This window comes from Pyxicephalus adspersus, chromosome 9 (genome assembly GCF_032062135.1).
Source record: "Pyxicephalus adspersus chromosome 9, UCB_Pads_2.0, whole genome shotgun sequence".
Classification (NCBI taxonomy): domain Eukaryota; kingdom Metazoa; phylum Chordata; class Amphibia; order Anura; family Pyxicephalidae; genus Pyxicephalus; species Pyxicephalus adspersus.
This window is the reverse complement of record NC_092866.1, coordinates 36,843,681-36,870,329: the sequence shown is the minus strand read 5'-3', so window position 1 is coordinate 36,870,329 and position 26,649 is coordinate 36,843,681. Positions and strand designations below refer to the sequence as shown.

The window sequence follows — 26,649 nt, the reverse complement described above, 5'->3', positions numbered from 1 at the left end:
GCAAGAGTTTATAGGCATCTGCTATTAAAGATGCAAAAAAGCAACGTTATGTGATCCCAGAAGTACAAGTTACCAAAACAAACAGAAGTATGATACTGAAGGTGTCAATTTCCAAAGGAGTACAGTAAATTTATCAGAATAATACGAACATAGAAAAGAAACAGTAAATGAGACTTTAAAGGTATCCAAACTTTAATACACTTTAATCAATAGCAATAAAAATTACAAACATATACACAATTGTAAATGTTTAATGTGACTATTACAAAAAACCTTCGCTCAGGCAAAAAAAATTGCAAGGATGGTTAACCCCGAGATTTTTCACATCCCCACTTACCTGGTTCCCCTGTGCTCATCCAGCGTCGTCCTCCATCGATCATCGTCCGCTGATCTCCCTCTCCAGCGTCGGGTGCCTTCGTCGGGTGCCAGCGGGACCAGGTAAGATGCCGGCCGGCGGAACACAAGATGCCGGTCGGCTTCTTACCTGGATATTCATATTATCTACTAGAACCCCTGTTCGGACATATTTCTGTAAGTTACAGGTCTACAATTTAAAAAAAAATTTCATGAAAAACAGTGGATCACTTTTGGTACAGAAATCTAGACCTCAGTGTAACGCTTAGGTGGTTAATAAGGTATTCCATGAATCTATCCAGAACTAATATTTTCTATAATTTCTTGCAATGTCACTGTAGTTTATAGTGTGTTGTCGTGCAAATTCTTGAATAAATGAATGACCTAATTTGTAACATATTTATGTTTAGCAGGTCCTACAGTTCACTTTCCAGAATCTTAGTTTAAATAAGCCTTCAATTTGGCTACTACGTTACATACACTGCAATGAGTGTGTCTACATTTGGTGATCTTTTAAATAACTTTTTTCTACTTTCCTTTTCACTATCTTTATCAACATGTAACCAACCAGCAGTGTACTTTGAATGGGTATAGGGCCCTGGTGACCAATTTTTAAGCCCTTGGTATTTACTTTAAAGCCTCCTTACGCCTCAGCAATCAGTATTTCATGGTAATCCTGCCTGAGAAAGCCTGAGGTTAAATGTTCCTAAACACCAGGCGTTCAAGGGGAAAATCAGGGTAGGTCTCCAATATATCTGTCATATCACCTGAGCCGAACACTAGCTACATACACAACAATGTTTATGAAATTCCAACCACTTTTAACTGACTTTCAATACCTATAGCCAATCAAATTTGTTAGGGCAACTTAACAGCAATGGTTATCAATAGAAACTGCTTGTAGTATCTTGAACTATTTGATTATCATGTTTTATACTCAAAGATAGTTGATAGTGCTTAAAATGGCCACAATGCTGCTGTGTTTATAGCCAGTATGAGACTGCAAGGTTTTCCAACTTCTGTTTCATTGCCGCATAGCCCTAGCATAGCATAGCATAACCCTAGCCATAAACCCACCTATGATAACACTGGGGAATGAATTTTTGTTCAGTTAGATCTTACACTTGTTTTTTACTAATTTTCCGGTGGTGAATTCAGAAATGACAACAGTTTTTTGCTATCACATCCAGTTTTTACGATACAGATTTTTTTTCAAAAAACGTACAAATTTTACAAACAATGAAAAAAAAGTAAACAAAAGTAAAAAACTAAATATTAACTTGAATGTACTGTTTATTTACTTTTCATTTGTTTATAAAAAGGATTAGTTGTTACTCTATGACATTTTTTTTTTACAGTAAAACATTTGAAAATTAATTGGGTAAGCGGTAAAGGTAAAAATTTATGCTTATAGTTTTTCCAGGAGTGTTCAGTCTTAGGACGATCCCGCCGGCTGCGCCAACAATAGTCAGCCATCATATGTACATCCCATCTACCCTGATACCGTCCTTCAATGACCTTCAAATCTTGGTGGAATCGTTCACCTTGCTTATCACTGACTGCACCAAGGTTTTCCGGGAAGGTAGAAAGATGGCTATGCAGGAAATGCACGTTGGTGCTCATAATGCAACCAAACATTTTGTAGCTCTCCAAGAGTTTCTGGACAATTTCTTGTTTTTCGTGTTTCCAAGAAAGTCCTTGATGGCTTTGAATGACAACCAAGCATTCTTTTCGACGTCTGACATTGTGCTGATGAAATGTTCTTCTTTGATGAGCTGCTGAATCTGTGGACCATCAAACACACCGGCCTTTATTGTTTTCAAATGACAAGCTAGGAAATGCCTAAATGAGGTACTTCAGTTGGCAAAACTTTAACAAACTGTTTCATCAGACCCAAATTCATGTGCAGAGGCTGTATATAATCTTTCTATCAACAAGTGGATCATGTAGAATGATTGGATCACCTGGTTTTAGGGCAGATCTTGGAGGCCAATTCCTTTCCACCCAATGCCTCTCACGAGCTCTGCTGTCCCACAAGCACAGATAGCAGGGATACTTAGTGTATCCGTGTTGCTGACCAAGAAGGAAGCATACCATTTTAAGGTCAACACAGATGACCCAATTGTGTTGGTGATATTGCAACAACTCAATGACTCTCTTTATGTCTGCATATTCTTCACAAAATAAACTAAATGGCCAAATAGGACTGACCTAAATATATTGCTATTGTGAAAAAGGACACATTTTAAGCTCTGCTTTGAGCTATCAATGAATAGTTGCCATTCAGTTGGGTTATGGATTGGAATACCCAATTCCTCCAATAAACCAGATATGTTATGGCAATACACAAAGCCACTGTCGGTTCTAAAGTACTGTAGAAATGGAATTTCTCCGGTTCGAAAGTACGATACCTTCGTTCCTTTTTAAAGTAAGTTTTTCTCACGCAGTCTTGATGCTAGGAGAGTTCTGAAGCCTTCTTTGATAGTCCCAAATCATGTGCCAAATCACTCAATATATATATTATTTGATAGTCCCAAATCACCCAAATCACTCTATGTTACATTTATCATGCTTATCAAATACCTTACAAACAGAGTCGTCTTCAATTTCAAACTCTTCATCATTGTTGTCATCTAAATCATCACCATAATCATGTTCCTCAAGAGAGGGTAGTGTAATGAAACCCGGCACTGGGATTTCATCTAAATGAGCCACTGGGCGTATAGCGGATGGTAGACTAGGATACTCTATGTTACATTTATTTTTCTTGTTTTATCCTGAAGTTTTCACTATAAAAAAGTAATGAGTTACTGAAATGATCCCCTGGCTCTCCCCAAACCATAGGTATACCAAATGGCATCTTATCACGTGTTCCCTTTGTCCACATCCGTAAACCCTTGACACACTGTTTGCACACCCTATGAGGTGACCAAGTCTTATCTTGATCACCAAGTTTAACTTTGAAATATGCCAAATAGGCTTGCTCTACAAATGTGCTGATGTTCGCCCTTTGACTCGGAATGGTGAAACTGCCACAGATATAACAAAATGAATCAGGGTTGTTTAGGCACTCATGACGAGAAACAGCAGGGCCAGACATGATCTGAATGAAAGGAAATACGTGTGTAAGTAAAAATAAATTTTGCTTATTCACTACGTAGAACAGCGTACAACCTCTGACCAAACTGTCTTGGGTATAAATGAATAGCCTATACTAATCCATGCTACAGTAATTGCATTAATATAAGCAGTAGAGATAAAAAAAACCTGACATGATAGAAACAAACTAACTGCACTTTCAGAATCAGCATACCTATTTTAGTGTAAATAAGCTTAAAAATGTAAATCAACAAAAAATGTGTTCAAAAATGATACCCAGTGGTATTTAAGTCAGTCTCACACCTGTGAGACCCTAGTTATCTGCCAATACAGGATCTCCACCCGTAACTGTCATCTTTCTAGCAGTGCCAGGCCATGCTTTTGTCACACCATAATATATATCCTGATGGTGGTGGGTTGTCCTGTTTCATTTGATAATTTTTACAATTAAAAAGTAGATAAAAGAGGTTACAGCTGCCCAAAAATTGTGATGACCAACATTTTAAATTTCAACCTATATTACCAACTTCTTGTATCCTTCAACAAGTCACACAAGAATAGTGTTTCGAAAGTGGTCACCTGTTTGGTAGATATTGACGTAGCAACAATCTGCTTCCTAATAAAGCGTGGCATTTTTTTCATAAAGCTGATGGATAAAATAATCTTAGGAACCATTTTGTAATTATTAAGTTGATCTTTATCTTTGGACAAACATACATTTTATTAGGTAAAATAAGAGGTCATAGAAATGCTTGTTCTGGTATAAGCCATCAGGGTGTCAAAATTTACTGCTTCTGAACGTTTTTATGTTTGACGTGCAAGATACCCATTTATTTTCTACGTACCCATTTTCTTTTTATGTTTGTTGCCACCACTAGTGATCTGAGTTAATTCAAGTGATGAAAAACACTTATTTCTGTATGTCAGTGTCACCTTTCTCAGGGAACTCACCAGCCCCTGTACTGGCTTGCTCTGTTCCTGACATAAGATAACTAGTAAGACTAGCTGCTCCAGCAGCAGAAGCTGAACCAAGCCAGGACAAGCCAGTTGCCACAGCTGATCCAACAGCGGATGAACTGGAAGAGATAGAAGAGCCCAACTGTTTAACACTAATAGCTGTTGTTTCCTCTGCCTCTGCAGATCGTGAGGCTAAGGACTCTCCTAGTGAAGACACACACTCAGCTGCACTCAACAACATGGTACCATAGCCAGTAGGCTCAATTTTACTAGCTACTATAGGAGCCAGTGTCTGTGCCCCTGTAGACATCATGCTTCCAAGAGCAGCTAGACCCTTTCCAGCTGCTGTTCCCAGCGCTCCAGACATCGCTGTCACTCCTTCACCTGCTAAATTAACTCCCTTTGTTGCCACTAAACCCACAATTCCAGAACTTGAATTCACAGTTGAGCCTATTTTTTGGATTCCTTTTGATGTAGCGATTGCCAGTTCTCCTGGAATAGGTGCCAGGTTCCTTATTATCTAGAAATGGGATAAATGTCTGTTAATATAACAGTAATGAAAAAAAATGTGGTTAATATTAATGAGCAAAGAGATGTCTACTATGAAAGGTTGTCACAATCCTAATGAACAAAATATATATATAATATATATATAAATAATTACATTCTAAAAGGCTTCAAGTTTTTTTTCACATACTATAATTCTGAAGATTATGTAGGAATGAACACAGGATTTAACCATATTTAACCCTTATTTAACCCATATTTATTTATTTAATTTATTTTTAATTAATATTTTATTTAATTTATTTATTTATTTAACCCATATTTAAGGATTTAACCCTTAGATTGTAGTTTGTATTCGTCTGTCATTTGCAACCCCTATTAAATGTAATGTACAGTGCTGTGTAATATGTTGCCTTATATGTTGCTTTATAAATACAGTATAATAATAAGAATATTAGCTCACACTTACAATATCTAGGTTTCCACATCCATATTTGAGTTCAAGAGCAAACTCTCGACAGCTGAACCCATAAGGTTTACTCTCTCCCACCATCTGCAGGGCTGTTTTTACGACTTCATCATTAGGCACAGGGATCAAATCAGGATAAATGTTGTTTACTTTATACTTGTATCCCTTTGCTTCTGACTCCAGTGCAGTTTTCTCAACAACATTGGGCTGTCCATGTACAGCATCATCTCCACTTCCAGTAATCCTGCCTGAGCATATAGAAAGGAAGCTAAATCAATTTAAATGATTTACAAGTAAAAATCACATTAATCAAATTAAATATTCTAATCTGAACCAGATATTTACTGGACAATTATATGTGTTGGAAAGTGATCTCTATGTACTACTTTCCTTATCCCCCAATGTATCAGTGCTCTTAGAGCCAAATGTCTGGTTGGTTACAATATTAGGTATTACTTAGTAGTCTTAAAGTAATCTTACTTAGCCCTGCTTAATCTGGGTATTAAAAAGTATCCTTGGGAATAAAGACCTATTAGTTTCCTATTGTTTACGTGCAACTAGAAATAGCTGTATTTTTGCTTAAAACAGAAAGTCTAAATGTTTCAGATATTATAAACAGATTTAACACACAGGAATATTTAGATAAAAATGTTTGCCTAGAATTATACTCAGACTATTAAGTTTCATGCACAATGGTCTTTTTAGCTTGCACACTCTGGATGAACAGTTAAATTAAAGGAACCATAAAACTATTTTGGTTGGAATAGTGTTGGCAAACTATATGTCCCCCTATCTTTTGTTTTGATACCTTGTTTTTCTTTTTTATGAATTTGTTTCTATATTTGTTTATTACAATCATAGCATGTTTGTAGGATTTGATATGTATCAATAATCTGTACTAATGTCTTGTAAGAATCTGTCTGCTGTTTTTGCTATGTTCTTTTTTTCTACCTTTGCAATGAAAAATTCTTCAATAAAAATGAAAATAAATAAGACAAATCATGAATCCCCTTTAATTATGAGTATGCTATGTTGGTGGGGGCTCCATGTGCCCACAAAGGTATCCTCAGACAAGGATCTAATTTAATGTAGACAGGAAATATTTTTTTTTTAATTGAAAAAGAGGTTTTAACATTCTTTACTTTTTCTTTGAAGAAATTACAGTTATAAGAAAGAAAGTCCATGATTTTTCAATACTTAGGTTTTATGTATCAGGGCATAATAAAAAAAATCATCTGGTCCTTGGCAAGTTCTAAAATTATTTAGATCTAATCTCGGGTGTAAAACAATGCAATAGATTCCATCGTCTCAATACACAGGTCAACAAAAAATTAGTTTTGAAACCACAGCACAGCATCAGAAACCAAAGCAACCTTTTCTAAATTAGTTTTTTCGAACAGATTTTAGATCTGTTTTCAGTTTTTCCCCAACACATACAGTTCCTGAGTTATGGGTACTAATGTAGTTAACATTGTGCATGCATGTATTTTGTACTAAAACGTAAGCACCATTGAAGTGAATCCTAAAACATCTTCAGTGTGAAGTAAAATAAGGCACACTGTGGTATAGATCTCTTGAACAGTGTCAGTCAGGTACCATTGTTTCTTCAGAAATGCTTAGAGTATGATTTTCTTATGTACTCTTTGTATGGATTGTCGCGGTACAGCATCCAACAGTAGCCAGCCATCATACTTTCATTCCAGAAACCTTGTTAGTGGTGCTCCATTAACTGAATGTTCTGGTGAAAACGTTCTCCTCGTTCGTCACTCACCATACCAAGATTTTCCAGGAAGAATTCTAGATATGAGTGCAAGAAATGTATTTTTAATGACATGTGACAACCCAGTTACTGGTATGGATCAAGCAGATTCTTAACTCCTTCCTTATATGCAAGAGACTTATGGTTATCTAGAAAATTTTTACTCAGCCACTTGAATGCATCCCTAGCTTTTAGCTCAGCTGCTGGGAGAGATTATTTGAAAACATTATCCTGCAAAACAGACTTGATCTGTGGCCCTATAAATATCCCTTCCTTTATTTTTGCAGTGCTTTTGTTTGGAAACTTCCAAACAAGGTACTGAAAACCCATTGAGTTTCATTTACCCATGGCCTTTACAAGGTTCTTCATCAAGCCTAACTTGATATGCAGAGGTGGCAGAAATATTTTGTGCGGATCAACCAGAGGCGGAAACTCGACTCTGCTTGTTCTAGGCTTATAAGTATCTCTTGGTAGCTAATCACGCTTGACAAAATCCCACAAGCATAGGAAACAGCAATATTTTGTGAATCCTCCTTGCATTCCTATTAGCAAGCCAATGACCTTTAGATCCCCACAGATGTTCCACTGATGTGTTTTATACTGGATTGCTTCAAGTAGTAATTTCATGTTGTCAAAGGACTCCTTTAGGTTAATGGAATGGGCAATCAGTAAATTTGGTTTGGAATTACCATTGTGCAGTAAGCTTTCAAGCTTCTTTTAGAGTAATCAATGAAGATACACCAATCAGTTGGAACATGCTCTTGTGACAAACTGTTAAAGAGTGCATTTATATCATGACAGTAGCACAGTGAGCAACTGAGTTCCATAATCAATAGGACGTACCATAAACAACAAAACAAAGGGCCTGATTTATCAAGCAAGTTCTCGTAAGCTCGCTGTGTGTATATACACGCCAATATACAAGGCAGATTTCCACGAGCCGGAGCCAGAGCTGAGTGCTAGTACACTCGCCTTTATTTGCCAGCCACATTCCTGCTTTGATAAATGAGCAATAGGGGTCAAGATTATGCCAATTAAGGCGATTAGTTTGCAGCTGCGTGATTCAGGAGGGTCTGTTAAGCTCTGTCAATGGTGAGGTTATAGCAATTAACCTCCCCAGCGGTAACCCCGAGCCAAGTTAGGGGTAATAAAACTTGCTTCGTTTACCCCGAACTAGGCTCGGGGTAGCTAAAAATAGAATCAAGGGTTGCTTACTTGGTGCCGCTGGCATCCTCCAGTGTGCTGTCATCGGATCCCGTCCTCTGGCAGCGTTCCCCAGCGTCGATGCCTGTCTCCAGCGTTGGATGCCCGTCTTCTCCTTCCCTCTGCGTTCGCGTCCCTTGACGATTCCTGATGACGCCGGTGTGTGCGCCCGTTGACGTGGCGGGAAATTAAAATATTTTGTATTGGATTCAATACAAACTCCTGTATCAAATCCAATACAAATTAATACAAAATAAACACAAAGAAAATAAAGTAAATGCACAACCACAGTTTTAAAAAATACCAGGTAATCCCTGCATTGCTGGTGTGTAACACTGTGTCCGCTGTCTGCAATTACCTTTGCTGATCTTTGCCTAATTTTGACCATTCTCTGCCTGCCCTGACCTCTGCCTGGACCCGGACATCACCGCCTGCCTGACCCCTGCTATGGCTTCAAGCTTCAGAAGGCGTCTATCCCCCCAAGATGTGTTGGACCAGTTTTTGAACAGCGAGAGCGAATTGGAGTCACTTGTGGAGTCCACTGATAGTGATGGAACGGCTGGAGACCTCTCATCGGACTCTGAGACCGAGACCACGAGTGACAGTGACTATATGGAGGTTAGGGATGTGCGCACCTGGTGCGCGATTGACACCCGTCAGGCCCAGCCTGTGCCCCCTAGGTTTCTATTTACTGGGGCGCCTGGCCTGAAGGTGCACTGTGAGCACAACCACTTGGCCTACCTGGAGCTATTTCTGAATGGCAAAGGCATTCAGAAAATAGTTAAAGAAACAAACAGATATGCAGGGCAACAGCTGACTGCTCCACTTGCAACATTGTCTAGAACCAGGAAGTGGGAACCTGTCACCCAAAAGGATATTTGGTTTTTTCTGGGCCTTGTTGTTGTCAAGGGGGTGGTGGGGAAACCCCTGCAGAAGTGGTACTGATCCACCAACAAACTGCTTGCCACCCCTTTTTGGCATGGTTATGCCTGAATATCGATTTGGCTTGATCATAAAAATTTTACCAACAATGATTTTGATGAGACCACCCATCCTGCTCCCAAGCTCAAACATATTTGGGAGGTTTATCAAATGATGATAACTTCAAAACCTGCTATGTGCCAGAAAGGGACATTAGTATGGATGAAAGTCTGATGGCATATAAAGGGAGACTGAGCTGGGTGCAGTACATAGCGTCCAAGAGAGCACGGTTTGGGATCAAATCTTTTATGCTGTGAGAATCCAAATATGGATATATCTGGAACTCTGTCATATATACAGGCAAAGGCACAAAATTTGACCCCAGATTTAGTGGCAAAAAGGCACAAAATTTGACCCCTTTGAAGTGGCAACATTTTCTGTCCTGTCTCTTATTGAGCCTTTGCTGAACCAAGGGTATTGTCTTTCTACAGACAATTTTTATACGTCCCTTGAGCTTTACGAGTTCCTGATACAAAACGGATGCCTAAGGAACCGTTAGGGCTAACCAGCACAAATTGCCAGCCAATTTCACCGCACAAAAGCTCAAGCCTGGCAGAACGGAAAGATGATGGCTCTCCGATAGCATGATAAGAAAGATATCTGAATGTTGAGCACTGTTCACAACACTCCCACTGTTCAAACCAGAACAAGAAGTGGGAAAGACGTTCAGATGCCCCAGGTAGTCATGGACTACAACCGCACAATGGGGGGTGCTGATAGAGCCAACCAGGCCATGACTTTCTATCCAGCTGTCAGAAAGCAACAGGGAAAGTACTATAAAAAAAATCTTTCGCCATCTAGTGGAACAGTGTCTGTGGAATGCGTACATTCTATTAAAAAACATAATGACAGGCCTGTTCCCAACCCTGAATTCATATGGAAAATCTGTGAAGCTATATGTGTGAAACACCAAACACCAGAAGAGGATGCAAATCAAAATCTACTTGGACTAGGTGCTTCATACACGGTGAACCCGCTACGCCTGAGTGCTCGTCATTTTCTGGAGTACATTCCACCAGTCCCAAGAAAGCAAAATCACACAAGAATATGTGAGGTGTGCTGCTCCAAGAAAGAGGAGGACGAGAAAAATCCCTAAGGAAACCCGGCTCTACTGCCCTGAATTTGACATTGGACTCTGTGCTGCCCCGTTTTAAAATTTACCACACTAGGGATTTGTTTTAAAAGAATATAGTACTATACATTACTATACATACCATAGTACTATACATTACTATACATACCATACAGAATTTTCAGTATTTTTGATTTATTTGATTTGATTTTTGATCTATACATTCTTGTTTAAGCAGACAAGCAAGTTCGTGTTTTGTGTTTTGTGTTTTTTTATTTATGGTATTATTAAATTAATTTTTTTTTTACATGATTGTGTGTTTCAAACTTTATTATATTCAGGATATCTACTAGACCTTTGTTTGGACAAATTTCGGTAAGTTACAGGTCTACAATATATTTTTTTTTTTTTTTTTTATGAAAAACAGTGTAATGCTTTTGGTACAGAATTCCAGACATCAGTGAAACACCCAGGAGGTAAATTAGCACACACCTGCTCCCTGCGCATCTACAGTCAATTACAGGTCAATTTGAATCTTTAATTGCTTCATCTTCTTTTGGGTAAGTGCTACATTTTTATGTTACATTATACTCACTCACAAAATTTATTCATTTATTGTTACATTTGTTGCACTGTTTTGATACTTTTTGGTTTGCTTGCAACACTGCAAACTAATTTAGATCAAGATGTATATATAGTAATTAGCACTTTATAATATGTCATCACACAATAGTATGAATGTCAAATAAATGTCACCAAGCATTTGCGATCTGATTCAAATTTCATTCTACTTTGGCTTTAAAGAAATCAAATATTTTTAAAAAGGATTGTTGCCAAAGATGTTATAATACATGTATCAAGGAACATTTAGTTATTTCACTTGTGTGTGTGTATGTCAAAATACATTAAAAATGCTTATAAATACATATGCATTTTCATTATTATTATTTAAACTGGACTGGTTTGTGGGGGGACGGGGGTGACTAATCAAGTAGTTTGCTTGGATGGTATGCATTGATGTGACTTTGTAATCCTAAATATTGTTAGTTTCATCTTTTGCTGCAATGTTTTTGTGCCTGGTTTATGCCTGGTTTGTATTTTCCACAAATATTGAGTACAAATGTCTGCATGGTTTCCACTCCAAACTGCTACTTTAGTCTGACATTTGCACTCATGTTGATTTGCTGCCACACAACTCCTCTGTTCATTTGTAGTAGTGTTAAAGGCTTGTTCTCATTGTGCCATGCTGCCTGATCTTAGCCCTATTATATACAAACACACTTCCACTTGCTGTCCAAACAGGTTGTCAATAAACTGTCCAGCTGAGTTGCATACTCATTGTAACACACCTGATGGTAATGGAAGGAGGTCCAGGTTGCCAAGCACAACATCAAACCACATTGATTGCCAAGCTCACAAGCAGGGTCAAGCAAGGGTTTTAGAAATGAACAGATGTTCTGTTGTTGCTCAACTTAATGTTGCTCATTAAATACTGGATTGTATGCATTTTTTAGGTGTTTACATAAAACAAATAGTACTGGTATCTAAAGTTTCCAGGGACAAATACACTTTGTGCCAAACATATTTTCTTGCTTTTCCAGCCTTTCAGGGTGTTTATTCAAGTTTGAATGGCATTTTAGACTTTGGCCCACTATATATTGACTTACTCACTTCAGCTTGGTAGTGGAAGCACATAAAGGTGGATTCCTCCTTTAACCAGAAGCCATACCATCCATGAATGTCGCTTAGAGCCAAGCTAAGAAATCATAGGAAGAAAAAGGCAATCTTTTCAATTTGAAGCATGTTAAGCAATATGCCCAAAAATCTCCTCTTTGCCTATTTCTTACTATAGTTTCTCTTTTATATGTACACACATAAATGCTTACATACATATATACTGTTGGGTTCATAAATATTTGGACAGAGACAACTTTGTTCTAATTTTGGTTCTGTATATTACCACAATTAATTTTAAATGAAACAACTCAGATGCAGTTGAACTGCAGACTTTCGGCTTTAATTGAGTGGGTTGAACCAAAAGATTGCATAAAAAGTAAGGAACTAAAGCCTTTTTTTAACACAATCACTTCATTTCAGGGGCCCAAAAGTAATTGGACAAAAAAAAAGCTGAAAATAAAATGTTCATTTCTAATACTTGGTTGAAAACCCTTTGCTGGCAATGACAGCCTGTAATCTTGAACTCATGGACATCACCAGATGCTGGGTTTCCTCCTTTTTAATGTCCTGCCAGGCCTTTACTGCAGCAGCTCAATTGGGTTCAGATCAGGTGACTGACTTGGTCATTCAAGAATATTCCACTTCTTTGCTTTAACAAACTCCTGGGTTGCTTTGGCTGTATGTTTTAGGTCATTGTCCATCTGTAATATAAAACGCCTCCCAATCAATTTGACTGCATTTAGCTGGATTTGAGCAGACATTATCTCTGTGAACACGTCAGAATTCATTTGGCTGCTTCTGTCCTGTGTCATATCATCGATAAACACTAATGCAAATATATATATATCTATATATATGTATACAAATATATATATATATATATCTATGGAAGCAAAGAAGAATTTAGTTGTAAGATCTAGTCCGCTTTCAAAAGCGAGGTCTCGTCTACCCGAACTTGCAAGTATTTATCACCAAGGGGATCCTCGGGTCGGTAGGTAGGTGCCTATGTAAATAGGTGAAATCAAGTAACTCTTTACGAACCTGAAAATATTAGGTCATTTAAAAATATGCTTATTTCTTAGCTAATATATATGTTTGAAACATTTGCCCAAACATTTTTATTTAAGGCTAAGTGTAAGATGTGTGCCATTTAAAAGAATGATTTTTTAGGGGGAACAGTGACTTTTAATCAAGCTTGCCAGTGTCAAGCTCACAGAGACGCGCGGCTCGAAGCAAGTGAGCATTTCAGTTGATAAATGCCGGGTGAATGTGCCAGCATATTCTCGATGGCTGAAAAATGATAAATAGGTATTTGGCGTCGGATTTCAGATCGCGAATACGAGCGAGCGAGCTTCCGAATTTGGCTGATGAATCAGGCTCAATGTGTTACAAGACAGGTAATCAGTTCAGGTCAACCTCACACCCTTACATTTTACTCTAGAATACTTTGGTTTACATAGGAACCCAGGTCCTGTGGTGGTGTGGTGGTGTTGATAAGCTGTGTTGAGTTTCCACCTAAGATAGTGCTTTGGATTATGGCCAAACATCTCCACTTTGGTCATCTGTTTGAAGGACTCCAAGAGTCTATTGCTCCAGGAATCTTGTTGTTTGTTCAAATCCAACTTTGCAAACCTAAGCCATGCTACCATGTTCTTTTTAGAATGAAGAGTCTTTCTCCTGGCAATTCATCCTAATAAGCCATACTTGTTCAGTCTTTTTCTAATTTGTAATACTGTTCTAATTTGTAATACTGTTTCTAAAGCTGCGTACACACTTGCAATTTTTGTCGTTGGAAAGGATCTTTCACGATCCTTTCCAACGACAAGGGAGTGCACGATGCATGAACGGTGCTGTACATACAGCACCGTTCATGCTCTATGGAGAGGGGAGGGGGAGAGCGACGGAGCGGCACCCTGCTGCGCGCTCTCCCCTTCCCTTTCATTAGGATCGGCTGTCGTCCATCGTCCGTGGATCCGGCAGGTCGGTCGTCCGGACGATGGACGACACCGACTGTACACACGGCATCGGCCAATTATCGGGCGATAAAAATCTGACGTGTGTACGTAGCTTAATACTGTCAACTTTTACATGCCAAGGTCTATAGTGTCTGAGATGTAGTCCACTCCTAGCAAAACTGGCAACTGTCCTGAAAGTTGCTGAGCTGGACACAGATATCTGTTCGTTCAGCAGCAGTTGAGAGATTTAGCTTCAGGAGTATGAACATTAACCATGTAAATACCTATGTATGTTAATCTGTTTTACCTAAAGAGGTTTTAGGAAGTCTGGTCAGATACACTACAAACTTGGTTGTCTTTTATTTATCACAGATGTATATCAATTGTGATGTATGCACACGCACAATAATAAAATCCTAAATTGTACATTCAACACCCAAAAATCCAGAAATAGTGATCTGGGAAAGGTATATATGAATTATAGATGCATGGTTCTTCCCTGACACTTACCTTTTAAATGAACAATATGTCCATCACCTACATATACAACCCAGTGGCAATGTCCAGGCTGCAAGATTTCAATAATATCTCCATTTGTGAATGTGGAGCACTGAAATGATAATAAAAACAGTAATTAGCCACATTAATAAAAAAAATTGACAAGCACCTATAAGTAGAGATATAAAGGGAACTGGATAACATACTGTATATTAATTATAGGCAATAGGATCTTTGTATTTTGCTTTTTTTCACTTGCCAAGAATTTTTAAATATATTTAGTGTATTTCAGGAAATTACATCAGTTTTATTGAATTGGTTCTAGTTCTTGTGATACAGGAATCATAACAGATGATTTTACCAACAACAAACTTTAACACAGCATATTATTATCAATCTTTATTCACACCAATGTTTTGCATTTTATATATCAAATGTAGCATTATTTATATAAACTTTCATTTGCCTTCTTTTTATTCAATAAATTTCTTTTTTATAGAAATATGAGTTCTTCAAGAAGTTGTTTAAATTACCTTAATGTATTTTGCTACATTTCTGGTGAATATTCTCAGCAAAAACAGAGAAGAAACATTACAGAATTTGTGAAACAAGCAAATCTTTTGGTATTTTGGTATTAAACTGGGGGACCAAGATAAGTATTGGGCTCTCCATATGGTATGCACAACTTGTGTAGAGTGTCTACGTCAGTGGAAAAATGGAAAACTGAAAAGTTTGAAACTTGGTGTACCTGGTATGGTGAGAGCCCAAAAATCATCATAATGATTGTTATTTCTGTGCTGTGAATGTAAAAGGTTTCAATCATTACAAAAAAAACAAGTGGGAGTACCCTGATTTGGAATCAGCAAGTCGACCTTTGCCATATGGTGCTGATGTTCCCATACCAGTGTTCAGTACACTCCCTGATATTCCTGTATCAGACATGAAGGATATACAGGGTTTGGAATATAATCCAGGAGTTAGCAGTGGAAATGATTATGAGGGAAGTGTTTTATCAAACCATCAGTTCTCCCAAGATGAGCTTAATGAATTAATATGTGACCTAAGTCAAAACAAGAATCTGAAGGTTTAGCATCCTGGCTTAAAGAACTGTCTGGGACCAGAAGTTAAAATTTTATTTAAGTTTATAGGACACCATACGCTCTATATATACTACCATATTTCAGTGAAGATGGAGACTTTGTGTACTGTTGTAACATCCTTGGACTACTAGCCCATATGGGAGTACCAGAATACCGAGCAGAAGACTGGCGGCTTTTCATAGACAGTTCCATTCAAAGTTTGAAATCTGTTTTACTGCATAATGGCAGCTGCTATGCATCTATTCCAATTGGTCACTCAACAAAATGCTCTTACAAAAGCTTTGCTATCATGAACACCAATGGTCCATATGTGTTGAATTAAAAATGGTGAACTCCCTTTTTTTTCATCTGCTTGTGGGATAGTAGAGCAAAGCAGGATCACTGGAAACAAGTGACATGGCCTCCAAGGGAAAACATGAAAAAAGGTCCAGCGAACATCAGTAACGAGCCATTGGTTGACAAAAAAAAAATATTCTCCCTCAACTACACATAAAGTTGGGATTAATAAAGCAATTTGTTGGATCTCTGAACAAGGACAGTGATTGCTTCAAATACATTTGTAGATTCTTCTCTAGATTGAGTACTGAAAAATTAAAAACAGGAATCTTTGATGGACCCCAGATTCAGAAACTGATAAATGATTCAAATTTCACAAGCCTACATGACTGATACTGAAGCTTCTGCCTTGCACAGCTATGTCATGGTTGTCAAGAACTTTTTGGGTAACCATAAAGCACAAAATTATGAAGAACTGGTAAAAAACTTGCTCTTAAACTTTACAAATTTGGGTACTATCATGAACATAAAGGTACACTGTCTCCATAGCCATTTGCACAAATTTCCAGAAAACCTTTGCGATTTCAAGAACAAGGGGAGAGGTTCTATCAAGATATAAAAGTGATGGAAGAAAGGTATCAGGGCAGATGGGATAGACACCAGATAATGGCAGACTACTGCTGGAGCCTTCAATGTGATTGTCCTGATCATCAGCATAAAAGGAAATCATACGGGAGTGTGCATGCACGGGATCGGCTGATGGACGCTGATGGACGCACTGTGAGCCAGCTCCGCTCCGTGAGGGGAAATTAAAGGCTTTCACAAGCACAAATATCGGTGTTACAGGCCCTCTCCACCTCCTCCGTTGCCGATTGAACGATTAGAGTTCGAACGGATTCACCATACGCTAGCCAAGCCTAGACCTTATGGTCCCCCCAGAGACATCCTTGTTAAGCTTCACTACTACAGGTCCAAAGATAAGTTGCTACAAGTTGCACGTGCTGAAGACCTTCAGGACTAAAGTCCTTTCAGGGTCACTCCTACCAACTTTTTGCTGATTTGGCTCCGACCACTATCCAGCAACGAAGGGAGCTTAAACCATACTTGCGCATTGTACAAGACCAGATAATTGCATATAGATGGGGTTATCCTTTCAAGGTAATATTCCCCTTTAATGAAAGAAATCAAGTGATCACCTCGGTTCCAGAAGCACATGACCGTTTCAAATCCCTGGGCCTTCCTTTGCCATCTTTGATGGATGGATGGAGCGGGAATCCCCCCCCCCCCACGTACCCCATAACATCTTCAGCAACTCTGAGAACGTTGAGAGTGCCAACCTGGCCCCTTCTCCAAAGCTGCAGGACGTCCCAGCCAGCAGGATAAAGTAACCTGAAGCCATCTCCTGCACACTTAAGCTGGTTTCCACTCTTTTTTTCTCTTTGCTAATGGTTACAGCCTCGAGCCCAATGGGGGGCATGCTGGTTGGGATTTGTTACCCTTCAGTTGTTGTATCCAGCCTGTTCCCGTGATACTCCGATCCTTCACTGATTAATGGAAAATAGAGAACATTGACTTGCTCGCCCAGAGTTGCAAGTTAGCAGACAGTCAAATTGTTTGATGCTGGTGTTTTATACTTGCATTTTAGATCTAGAACCCGTTACCATGTTAATCTAATATTTAAGTACCGGTACATGTAATGTTACAGTAGTCTTACCAAGTTGCCTTATTTCCCCTCGCGGTAGTCACTGTACACTCCCCCTCTCTCTAGATGTCCCCCCCGCCCCTATTATTCCGGGGGAAGACACCTGGAGAACTATTGGGGTTAATTGGGCTTTTACTAATTCACCCCCGTATGTTCTGGATTTTTCTTGTGCACAGTCATGCAAAAGTTTTGAGTATGATTCTGTCTATTGTTTGTTTTACACTTATTCCTTGTCAAGGGCCACAAGAACCCCCCTATTTTTCTCTTTTTTATGGCTCTCGTTCCTGGAATCTCCAACACTGTCACCCCCCCCCCCCCTGACCCTTGGGTCATCCACCCTATCTTGTTTTCCTATGCCTGTGACTACGCCTGGCTTGAGAGTTCCTACCCTGTACACTGATGGTGGTTTCTATTCTTTCCCTTAATGTTCAGGGTATGAACTCCCCTGTGAAACGATCCCAAGCTTTCCGTGACTTTCACTCCAAACGCATAGATGTGTTGTGCCTCCAGGAAAACCCACTTTTCCTCCACCTCCTGCCCTAGGTATCTCCATGGCTCCTACCCCGTGGTGTATTTCCCTAATGCCTCAGTAAAACAAAGAGGAGTCCTTATTGGGTTCTGCAAATCTGTGACCTTTACATTAGACAAACAAATTGCGGACCCAGAGGGACGCTTCCTTATCCTAGTGGGGGACCTCAACAATGCTAAGGTAACTCTGGTCACTTACTATGCCCCAAACACAAGCCAGAATGGCTTCTTTTTCCAACTTCTCCAACTAGTACAGAAACACAAACAGGGAGGCTTAATTATGTGCGGTAACATTAATGCTACCTTGATGCCATGGTTGGACAAAAAACATGCCTTAGACCCCTCAATACATATTAAGGAGACAGCTGCTTCGCGCAAACTGTTGACTATGTTTCGCTCTGAGATGTTGGGGGATTTATGGAGGGAGATACACCCATCCAAATTTTTGTATTTTTGTATCAACCACAATCATTCTACTTGCAACCCAGTGTGAGATCTTGGCCATCTACTGGTCACATCATGACGCAGTCATGGCAACTTTCTCCTCACTATTCCCCAAACCAAACTCCTTTCAGTGGTCACTAAATGACTCTATACTTAGCCACCCCATGGTGTGCCAGAATATACAATCTCAGATTGTTTCACGCTTAACCATACCCCTGGGGTTTCGAGTGAAACCCTCTGGGCAGCCCATAAGGCGGTGATCAGAGACTGTTTTATACGGACTGCCTCCCAGATCAAGAAACAAAGACTGGCGCGAATATAGCAGCTAGAAAGTGATTAGGTCGATTTACGTAGTAAATTTATGGCCACACCCATAAAGGAATTGGGCAAACAACTGGAGGTAATACGCACCCAGCTGAATCTACACACTGTCCCTGGCGGAGAAAGCACTGCGGTGGTCGAAAAATAAATTTTATTTGTAAACCAATAAGCAGCACACCATGCTAGCACAGCGATTATGCCAACCAGACCACCACTTTAAACCCTACTGCCTTAAAGTACAAAGGACGGGCATTACTAGTGACCCCGCCCTTATCCTACAAGAATTCCATGGAATTCCATCTAAGGGAATTGTACAAATCGCCCAACCCTCTGGCTCTGCAGCTATGCAAAGCTTCATTGATCCTGTCCACCTACCTAACCCACCGGACTCATTGATAGATCTATTGGAGTCTCCAATAAAACAAACAGAGATTGTGCGAGCTATAAAGGGTCTAAAGACTAATAAACGCCCCGTCCCAGATGGCTTCTCGGGATTGTACAATAGGAAATTTTCAGAGCTGCTTGTACCCGACTTAATGCATTTACTTAAACGACATCCTCAAAGGGGGAGATATAGGTGCTAGCGCATTGGAGGCCGCCATATGTATGTTGCCCAAGTGTCACGGTCCCTTCCGTGACTGAAGTTAGAAGATCTGTGAGACAAGCTGCACATGAGGTTATCTGACTGTCTCTTTGTTTTTACTTGTTTCTGTGTTGTTGTTTGTAATGACCACATCCCTTGTATCAGCTGCCGCTGGTGGTCATTACTGCTCCTCCATTTAGTCTGGCCTCACACTTCATGCTATGCGGTTGATATTTACTGAAGAGCTGGTGTGTTGTCCTCTCCAGAGTTCCTGCTTCTCTATTTGCTATTAAGATAAGTTGAACTACTTTTGGTGTTTTGTTGTTCTTTGGTTGTTACTAGGCCTCAGGGAGACACTGGTTCTTTCATCAGGGAAGGAACCAGTAGTCTCAAGCCCAGTCGCTACTCCTAGGGCTATGCAGGGCTACTGGGGCCTAGGTTCCCGTGTATAAGTATTCCCACCATCAGGGGATATTCATACTGTCAGGAGTTAGAGCTAGGTTAGGGTGTCTGTAAGGGGTGACCATTCCCTTTTCCCTAGCCATTGGAGGCCTAGTCCCTTGTATTTACCTTTCTGTTTCCCTCCCCTCCCTGTTATCCGTGACACCAAGCCAGATACGGATCCAACTTTGTGGTCCAATTATCGCCCAATCTCCATGCTAAACATAGACGTCAAGCTCCTGTCATCCAACCTGGCAGCACGGGAAACCAGGGAATAGAGTGATAGATCACCAAACTGGCTTTATCCCCAAACGGCAAACGGGAGACAATACACGCCACGCACTCCATCTAGCACACCACGCCCGCTCAAAGAGGGTCCCCGCATTTTTCCTCAGCTTAGACATCAAGAAAGCCTTGGATTTGGTACAGTGGTCATACCTCACCTATCTTTTAGAGAAGTGGGGCTTTGGTCCACGATTCTGTAGCTGGGTGGCTGCGTTGTACAACTCTCCCAGAGTGTTTATACAATACATGGGACCTAGATCCCCCTTCTTTTCCATAGGCAGGGGGACCCAACAAGGCTGCCTGTTGTCACCGCTGTTGTTCGCGCTGGCAATAAAACCTATGGCTCAAGCGATAAGAGACCGGGCGGATATCTCGGGTGGTATTATTGGCGATAAAGCACACAAACTCTTTTTGCCAACGATGTACTTTTGTGTCTTTCAAACCCTCTGGTCTCCCTGCCTAATCTGATGGCCCTCCTGGAGAAATTTCAAACATTTTCTGGCCTGCATCTTAACCTGCACAAGTGTAGCGCGCTAAACATCTCATTGCCGCCTGGGATAGTCTCTGCTTTGCATGCTTCCTTCCCATTTAAATGGGAAGACCACCGTCTTCGCTACCTGGGGGTGTTTATAACAGCGACCTATGAATCAGTATATGCGGCCAACATTTCAGAACTAGCCCGCCAACTCACTTCATTACTAGAATCTTGAAAAAGATACCAGATTTCCTAGCTAGGACACATAGCATCCGTCAAGATGACCTGGCTACCTAAATTGTTGTACCACATGAGGGTCTTGCCAGTAAACATTCCCATAACTACCGTTAAGGTCCTGCAGAAACGAATGCTCCCATTTATCTGGAACTCAAGCAGACCACGCATTCCACGCCAGACCATGTTTCGCCCACAGCATCAAGGTGGCTTGTTTGTACCTCACCTCCCATCATACTACACTGCATCTCAGATAGCGTCCCTGACAGCCTACCATGTACCATTGAACCCTCCCCATAGGGTCACTATTGAGGAGGGCCTGGTGGCTCCGGTGACAGTTGAAAATTTACTGTGGATCCCTCCTAGAGTACGTCCAGCTATTTCTAACCCGCTTCTAAAACACACGATGCAGACGTGGGACTTGGTTAGACAGCTAGGGGATCTGACCACTAAATACCCCCGCTGTCTTTTTTAGTGGGCAATCCCCTATTCCCACCAGGGTATGAATGCCCACAGAACTCTCATTGGTGGTTGGAGAATAACCTTTAAAAACTTTTGCAATTTCTGGGGCCAAGAGGCACTTCAATATAGACTCTTTGAGAGAACAATTCCAGATCCTCGCCTCTGAAACTTTTAGAATGCTGCAAATTTCTCATTACATAAGCACCAGATTAAAACAAATATCCCTGAGACTGGCCCCCTCTTCTTTTAAGCAGATCTGTGCAAGCAGACCCCTAGCCAAAGGAGTTGTATCACCTTTGTACGACAGCTTTTAGTGAGCAAGCACACGTCAACACCTTTACCTTATGTGGCACGATGGGAGGGGGATCTGGCAATGTACCTGGGGCAGGAGGTATGGGAGCAAATATGGACCACCACAGCCCACTGCAGTATCAACAGTTCAGCTGTTGAGACAAACTACAAGCTGGTCGTTGGTACTTGGTACCAGTAAGACTTGCTAAAATGAAACCAGACCAGAGTCCCAAGTGTTTTAGGGGGTGTCACACCCCAGGCACATTAATTCACATATGGTGGACATAATACGCAGATTTTGGTCTCAGGTGTATCAAATGGCCTACACTGTTGTAGGCCGGTCGTTCCCAAAAAACCCTGCAGAGGCACTGCTCAATCTACAACCTGCAGTCTGCACAGCCAACCAATTTAGACTGTTGACCCATTTATTCACATTTATTCACAGCAGCAAAAATGGTTTTAGCAAAAGCTTGTTGGTCGGCTACCCCTACTGCCTCACAGGTCAAGCTAAAAATGTTGTGGTTCCTGCTTAACGGAAAATAGAGACCAATTCTCACAGACACCAGGACGCACTTCCAAAAAGTGTGGTCCCCTTGGATTGACTACTACATGCCAATAGGCTGGGACTGCATGAGCCTGACACTCTAGGATTTTATGTCCTGAGCGGTCATCCATGCTACTCGTCTATGGGCACTGTGGTGATCCTCCCAATCCCCCCCCCCATTCCTAACTTCAATCTACTACTTACCTTTGCGAGCCTTTTTCTCTCTATATATCCTCTTTCCTCTCCTCTCTTCCTATCTCTACTTCTTCCTTTTTTTTCTTTTTTTTTTTCTTCTTCCTTTCTAGGTGAATCCAAAGCTGTGCAGTCTGTATTTTATACACCAAGACGTTCTGGCTAAGCTGGTCCCCTGCAATGGCCAAGGGTGGGATTCCGCCCTTGAGGACAAAGACTCTATCCATGATTATGATGGACCACTCTCCACGACATCCTCATGGACTTAATAACCCAAGCTATAGCTGGGCGATATAAAGGGTTTTTTTTTTCCTGGTTTGTTACAAATGCGGAATTGCTTGATGATCGTAAGTTGTCTCTGCTCACTTTGTCCTCACCTTTGGGTGCTAAATGTACTACTATTGTATTGCACTGGATTTGTACTTTCTTTTTATTATTCTTTATTAAAAAATGTATTGAAAAAAAAAAAGGAAATCATACAAACTGAGTTTTTCAATTACTTCTTTGTAATTAGTTCCGTAAATTTACTGAAAATAGAATATATTGACATTAAGTATTTAAAGAATTTAATTTTGTATACATAGGCATATCTAGTTTAATTTTGCTTAATGTTCATGTTTCATTGATTTCCCATGAGGTTATTCTTGAGGCCTTTATTTCAAAAACTAGAACCAATCAAGTAAAACCAATACCATATTTGGAATCTGTGCATCAAACATAACCTAAAATGACTTTAATTTGTTTGACAAGAAAATGTTTGTTGACCAGTGTAATTGCAAGGTGTTCCCACTTAAAATAAGCAGCTTCATATTCCTATCACATGCATTTTTAGTTCTAATCCACAGGCAAAACACTGATTCTGTGCACCTTGCTTTGGTTTTAGAGGTCCTAAAGATATATCCCTTCACAGTCCAAAGCAATTTCCACATTTGAGCTACTGATTCAGTAATAATTTTTTAATTATATATGGGACATCTTTTATATACTGTAAACGTTATTTCTGAGAAACCAGTACAGAAGTATTTGATTTTTTATTCTCAAAATACCAGTAAAGCAGTGTATAAGTTATTTAGCAATCATTGACATTTAACACATGCATCACAAAGTTACACATGTAATGAATGTTTGGCGAATATCACAGTCACTGCTTTAGAATTAGTAAAGAGCAATATAGGTCATATTAGATTTGTCTAGATGGTTGACTGAAGACCTGCAAGTCATGAATTATATGTCAGCTAATTGGTTATATATAAATGTGATTAAAACTTGGGATAATAATGGCTGATAGGTCTTGAATTATGTCAGGGCAAAGGTTAGCAAATCAACTTTTTTGTGTTATCAAATTGTGCTAATTAGTTGTGGATTGGTAAATAAGTAATAAGTACTCAGCCATCTATTTTTTACAGAATGACATTTTTTAACACTGAGAAACATTTTCAAAGATTAAAATACTGGTATGTATTTTGGCAGCAAAGTTCTACCTGGATAGGTCTGGATGTATATCTTTACTACGCAGTTTCAGCAGTTAGGAGAAAGGGGTTCTTGTGGATTTTGGTTACAGTGGGTAAAACGTAGGAGTAGTGGTAGTCAGACAGTTCAATTTCAACTAACTGTGGAGCTAATTTGACCTTGGGTCAAAACTTGGAATTTGAACACACTGGCACACCTAACTGCAGAGGGCTTCAGCCATTAATTTTAAAAATCACCTTTTTTTCTATTGTGAGTAACATTAAGGTGAATTTTTATGTAAAGACAACTTTTATCAATAAACTCATATGCAAAATTTCCTGTAGATACAGAATAGAAGAAGTTAATAGGTAGCTAAAGATACTCCTATATGCAATAAAGTAATACAGGTTTCAGCTAGGGGCCTCCCCCCTGGATACCCACTGCAGATGAGTTAATGCTGCAAAGGGATTAAAGAAACATAGCAGAATACATCTTGTTGGAGATAATGTTTTTTTTCTTTTTATACTGCTATTTCAGACTGCCACAACTCTTTATTATGCATATTAGACACCTAAGTTTCTTTATCAAATTGGGAAAAGAGAGGATGATAGATATTCTAAAGATGATGGGGGTACAGATGGATTGAATGCGCCTGATAGGGTGTGGTAAATCCCACAGATTTTGGGATATCTTTGACTGTAATGGCCAAGGAATGGGCAGTGCATGTTGGGTAAATTTTATATGGCAGTGCAGCCTTTTTCAACCTCAGCAAGGGAGAACCTTTTGAAATAATTTTGAGGTCCTCAGGGAACCCCTTAAAATACATTAGTGCAGAGGTCAGTGGTAAATATGCCTCTTATACTGCAGGTAAGTGGGGAGAACGTCACAAGATTGTGAAAAATGTATCATTAGTGTATTTTAAATTTACCTGAGAGGCACCCATTCCTTATAGCTCAATGAACCCCTAGCAATCCCTGGATGAACCCTGGTTGAAAAACACTGTGGTAGTGCATATTGTATAGCTATAGCAAAAATTCCCTTTTTTCCCTATTTGTTTGACTTCATTGGTTGGAGGTGTTTTCTCCATGGTCATTATATGATAGTTTTGTGTAGTTTTAGCTGATTGTCTTTGTGTTGTTTTACTTTAAAAATGAATTTAAAAAATCCAATTAAAACTATGTTTTCAATGCAAAAAGCAGTAACAAGTAAAGACATATGCACATCTATTGTTGAAGTAATATTGCTGAAGTTCTAATTTTTACCAAAATTTACATTCCTAATTTAACTGATCTTGGTGACATTTGTTTGCATATGTAAGCTCCTGCAAGTGATCAGGTGAGCATGCTAAAAGTATCCGATAACTGTACTGAACTAGTTCAATATCTATTGGGGAATTATTATCTATATGGGGGAATATCTACTGATATGAAAAAAAAAACAAAAACAAAATTGGAATAAAAGCATAACTCAGCTATTATCCCCACCCCCCAACAATGTATATGATTTATTACATTTTTTTTACCATGATTTAATAAAGAGCTTTAACAAATCAGGGCCAATGTGTCTTGCTATGGACTGTTAAAGTATACTGAAACCAAACATTAGAAGATGCCAATATGAAAATGTTGATGGGACAAAACCTTGAACTTATTTATCCTATAGTAAGATGTTTGATTGCTCAACAAAATTGGTGTAAAATTATCCTTTACCTTATTAGAAGAAGATTTTATAGAACCAGACAATGCCAAAGTAATATGGGCAAAATAATTCCAAACTGATATAGGCAAAATATATAGTATATTCTCATGTACTCACTGATCCTTCAGACATTCTGGCTGTGTGTCTGTGGCTTGTTTGATATGTGAAAAATATCAAAGGCTGACAACACTTTCAGTTTATGAGCATATCAAAGGTCACACTTCAGAAAAAAAAACAGAGACATCCCTGGTTTATACTGAAATGTTCCCCAGTAAAAGATAACAAATATAGAATAAATTGCCTGATATAAAACTAACCAGCATTAAAAAGAACTCACCATACAGTCATAGGTAGCACTTTAACTAGAACTAGAAATTGATGCAAATGTTTAGCAAAAATACTAAACACTACAGCATTTTCTTTTTAATTTGTTATAAATGTTACCATTAAATAACTTTGTATTGTTTTGTACTATAACTGTCACCCAGTCCATTATAATAAAATAGGTTTCCAGGTAGTAGAATGTATAAAAGTGTCACATAAGTCAAAAAAAAAAAAAACAATTGGGAAGCTAATGAAGGACATTCAGATGCTAATAACCCTTTATTATCAACTTTTTTTTTTTTTGGTTTCCTATACCTAAAAAAATGTTTTTACCCCTGACTTCCCCAGCAAATATAACTTTTTTGTTTGTTTTGGGATGGGGAGGGTGATTCACCAAGCAAAATCAAAAGCTCACTCGCACATTCATATTCGCGATCCAAAATCAGAGCCCTTCGATCGATTTATCAACCAAATTCCAGGCGCTGGTGTATACGCGCGGAAGTTATTAACGGAAATGATCTTGCGAGCTTGCAATAAAAGTTACTGTTCCACTAAAAAAGTCATTCTATCTAATGGCACACATCTTTCACTCAGCCCTTAAAAAAATGTTTGTGGTGTTCAAATGTTTAAAACATCTATATGAGCTAAGAAATCGGCATCTTTTAAAATTACTATTTTCCGGTTAGGCAAGAGTTCAGCTCCTCTACATAGGCGCCTGTTTAAACGCTTTTGATGCCTGATCGGAAGAGCCGCCTGGAGGTAAACATTG

General features: G+C 39.3%; 1 protein-coding gene across 2 annotated transcripts; it reads right to left on the bottom strand.

The window, feature by feature from the left end:
* Positions 1-1,646: 1,646 nt before the first annotated feature.
* LOC140337669 (uncharacterized) lies at positions 1,647-25,770 on the bottom strand. 2 transcript variants are annotated; one of them, XM_072421454.1, is made up of 4 exons: positions 25,674-25,770; positions 14,544-14,643; positions 5,387-5,634; positions 1,647-4,930 (listed from the first exon to the last, which is right to left on the bottom strand). In XM_072421454.1, exons 1-4 carry the CDS (start codon positions 25,686-25,688, stop codon positions 4,364-4,366), a joined length of 930 nt encoding a protein of 309 aa, XP_072277555.1. In that variant the 5' UTR covers positions 25,689-25,770; the 3' UTR covers positions 1,647-4,363. The 2 variants fall into 2 exon arrangements, 1 of the variants encoding a protein (XP_072277555.1); XR_011922114.1 differs by lacking the exons at positions 1,647-4,930; positions 5,387-5,634 and adding an exon at positions 12,397-12,779.
* Between the last annotated feature and the right edge of the window lie 879 nt (positions 25,771-26,649).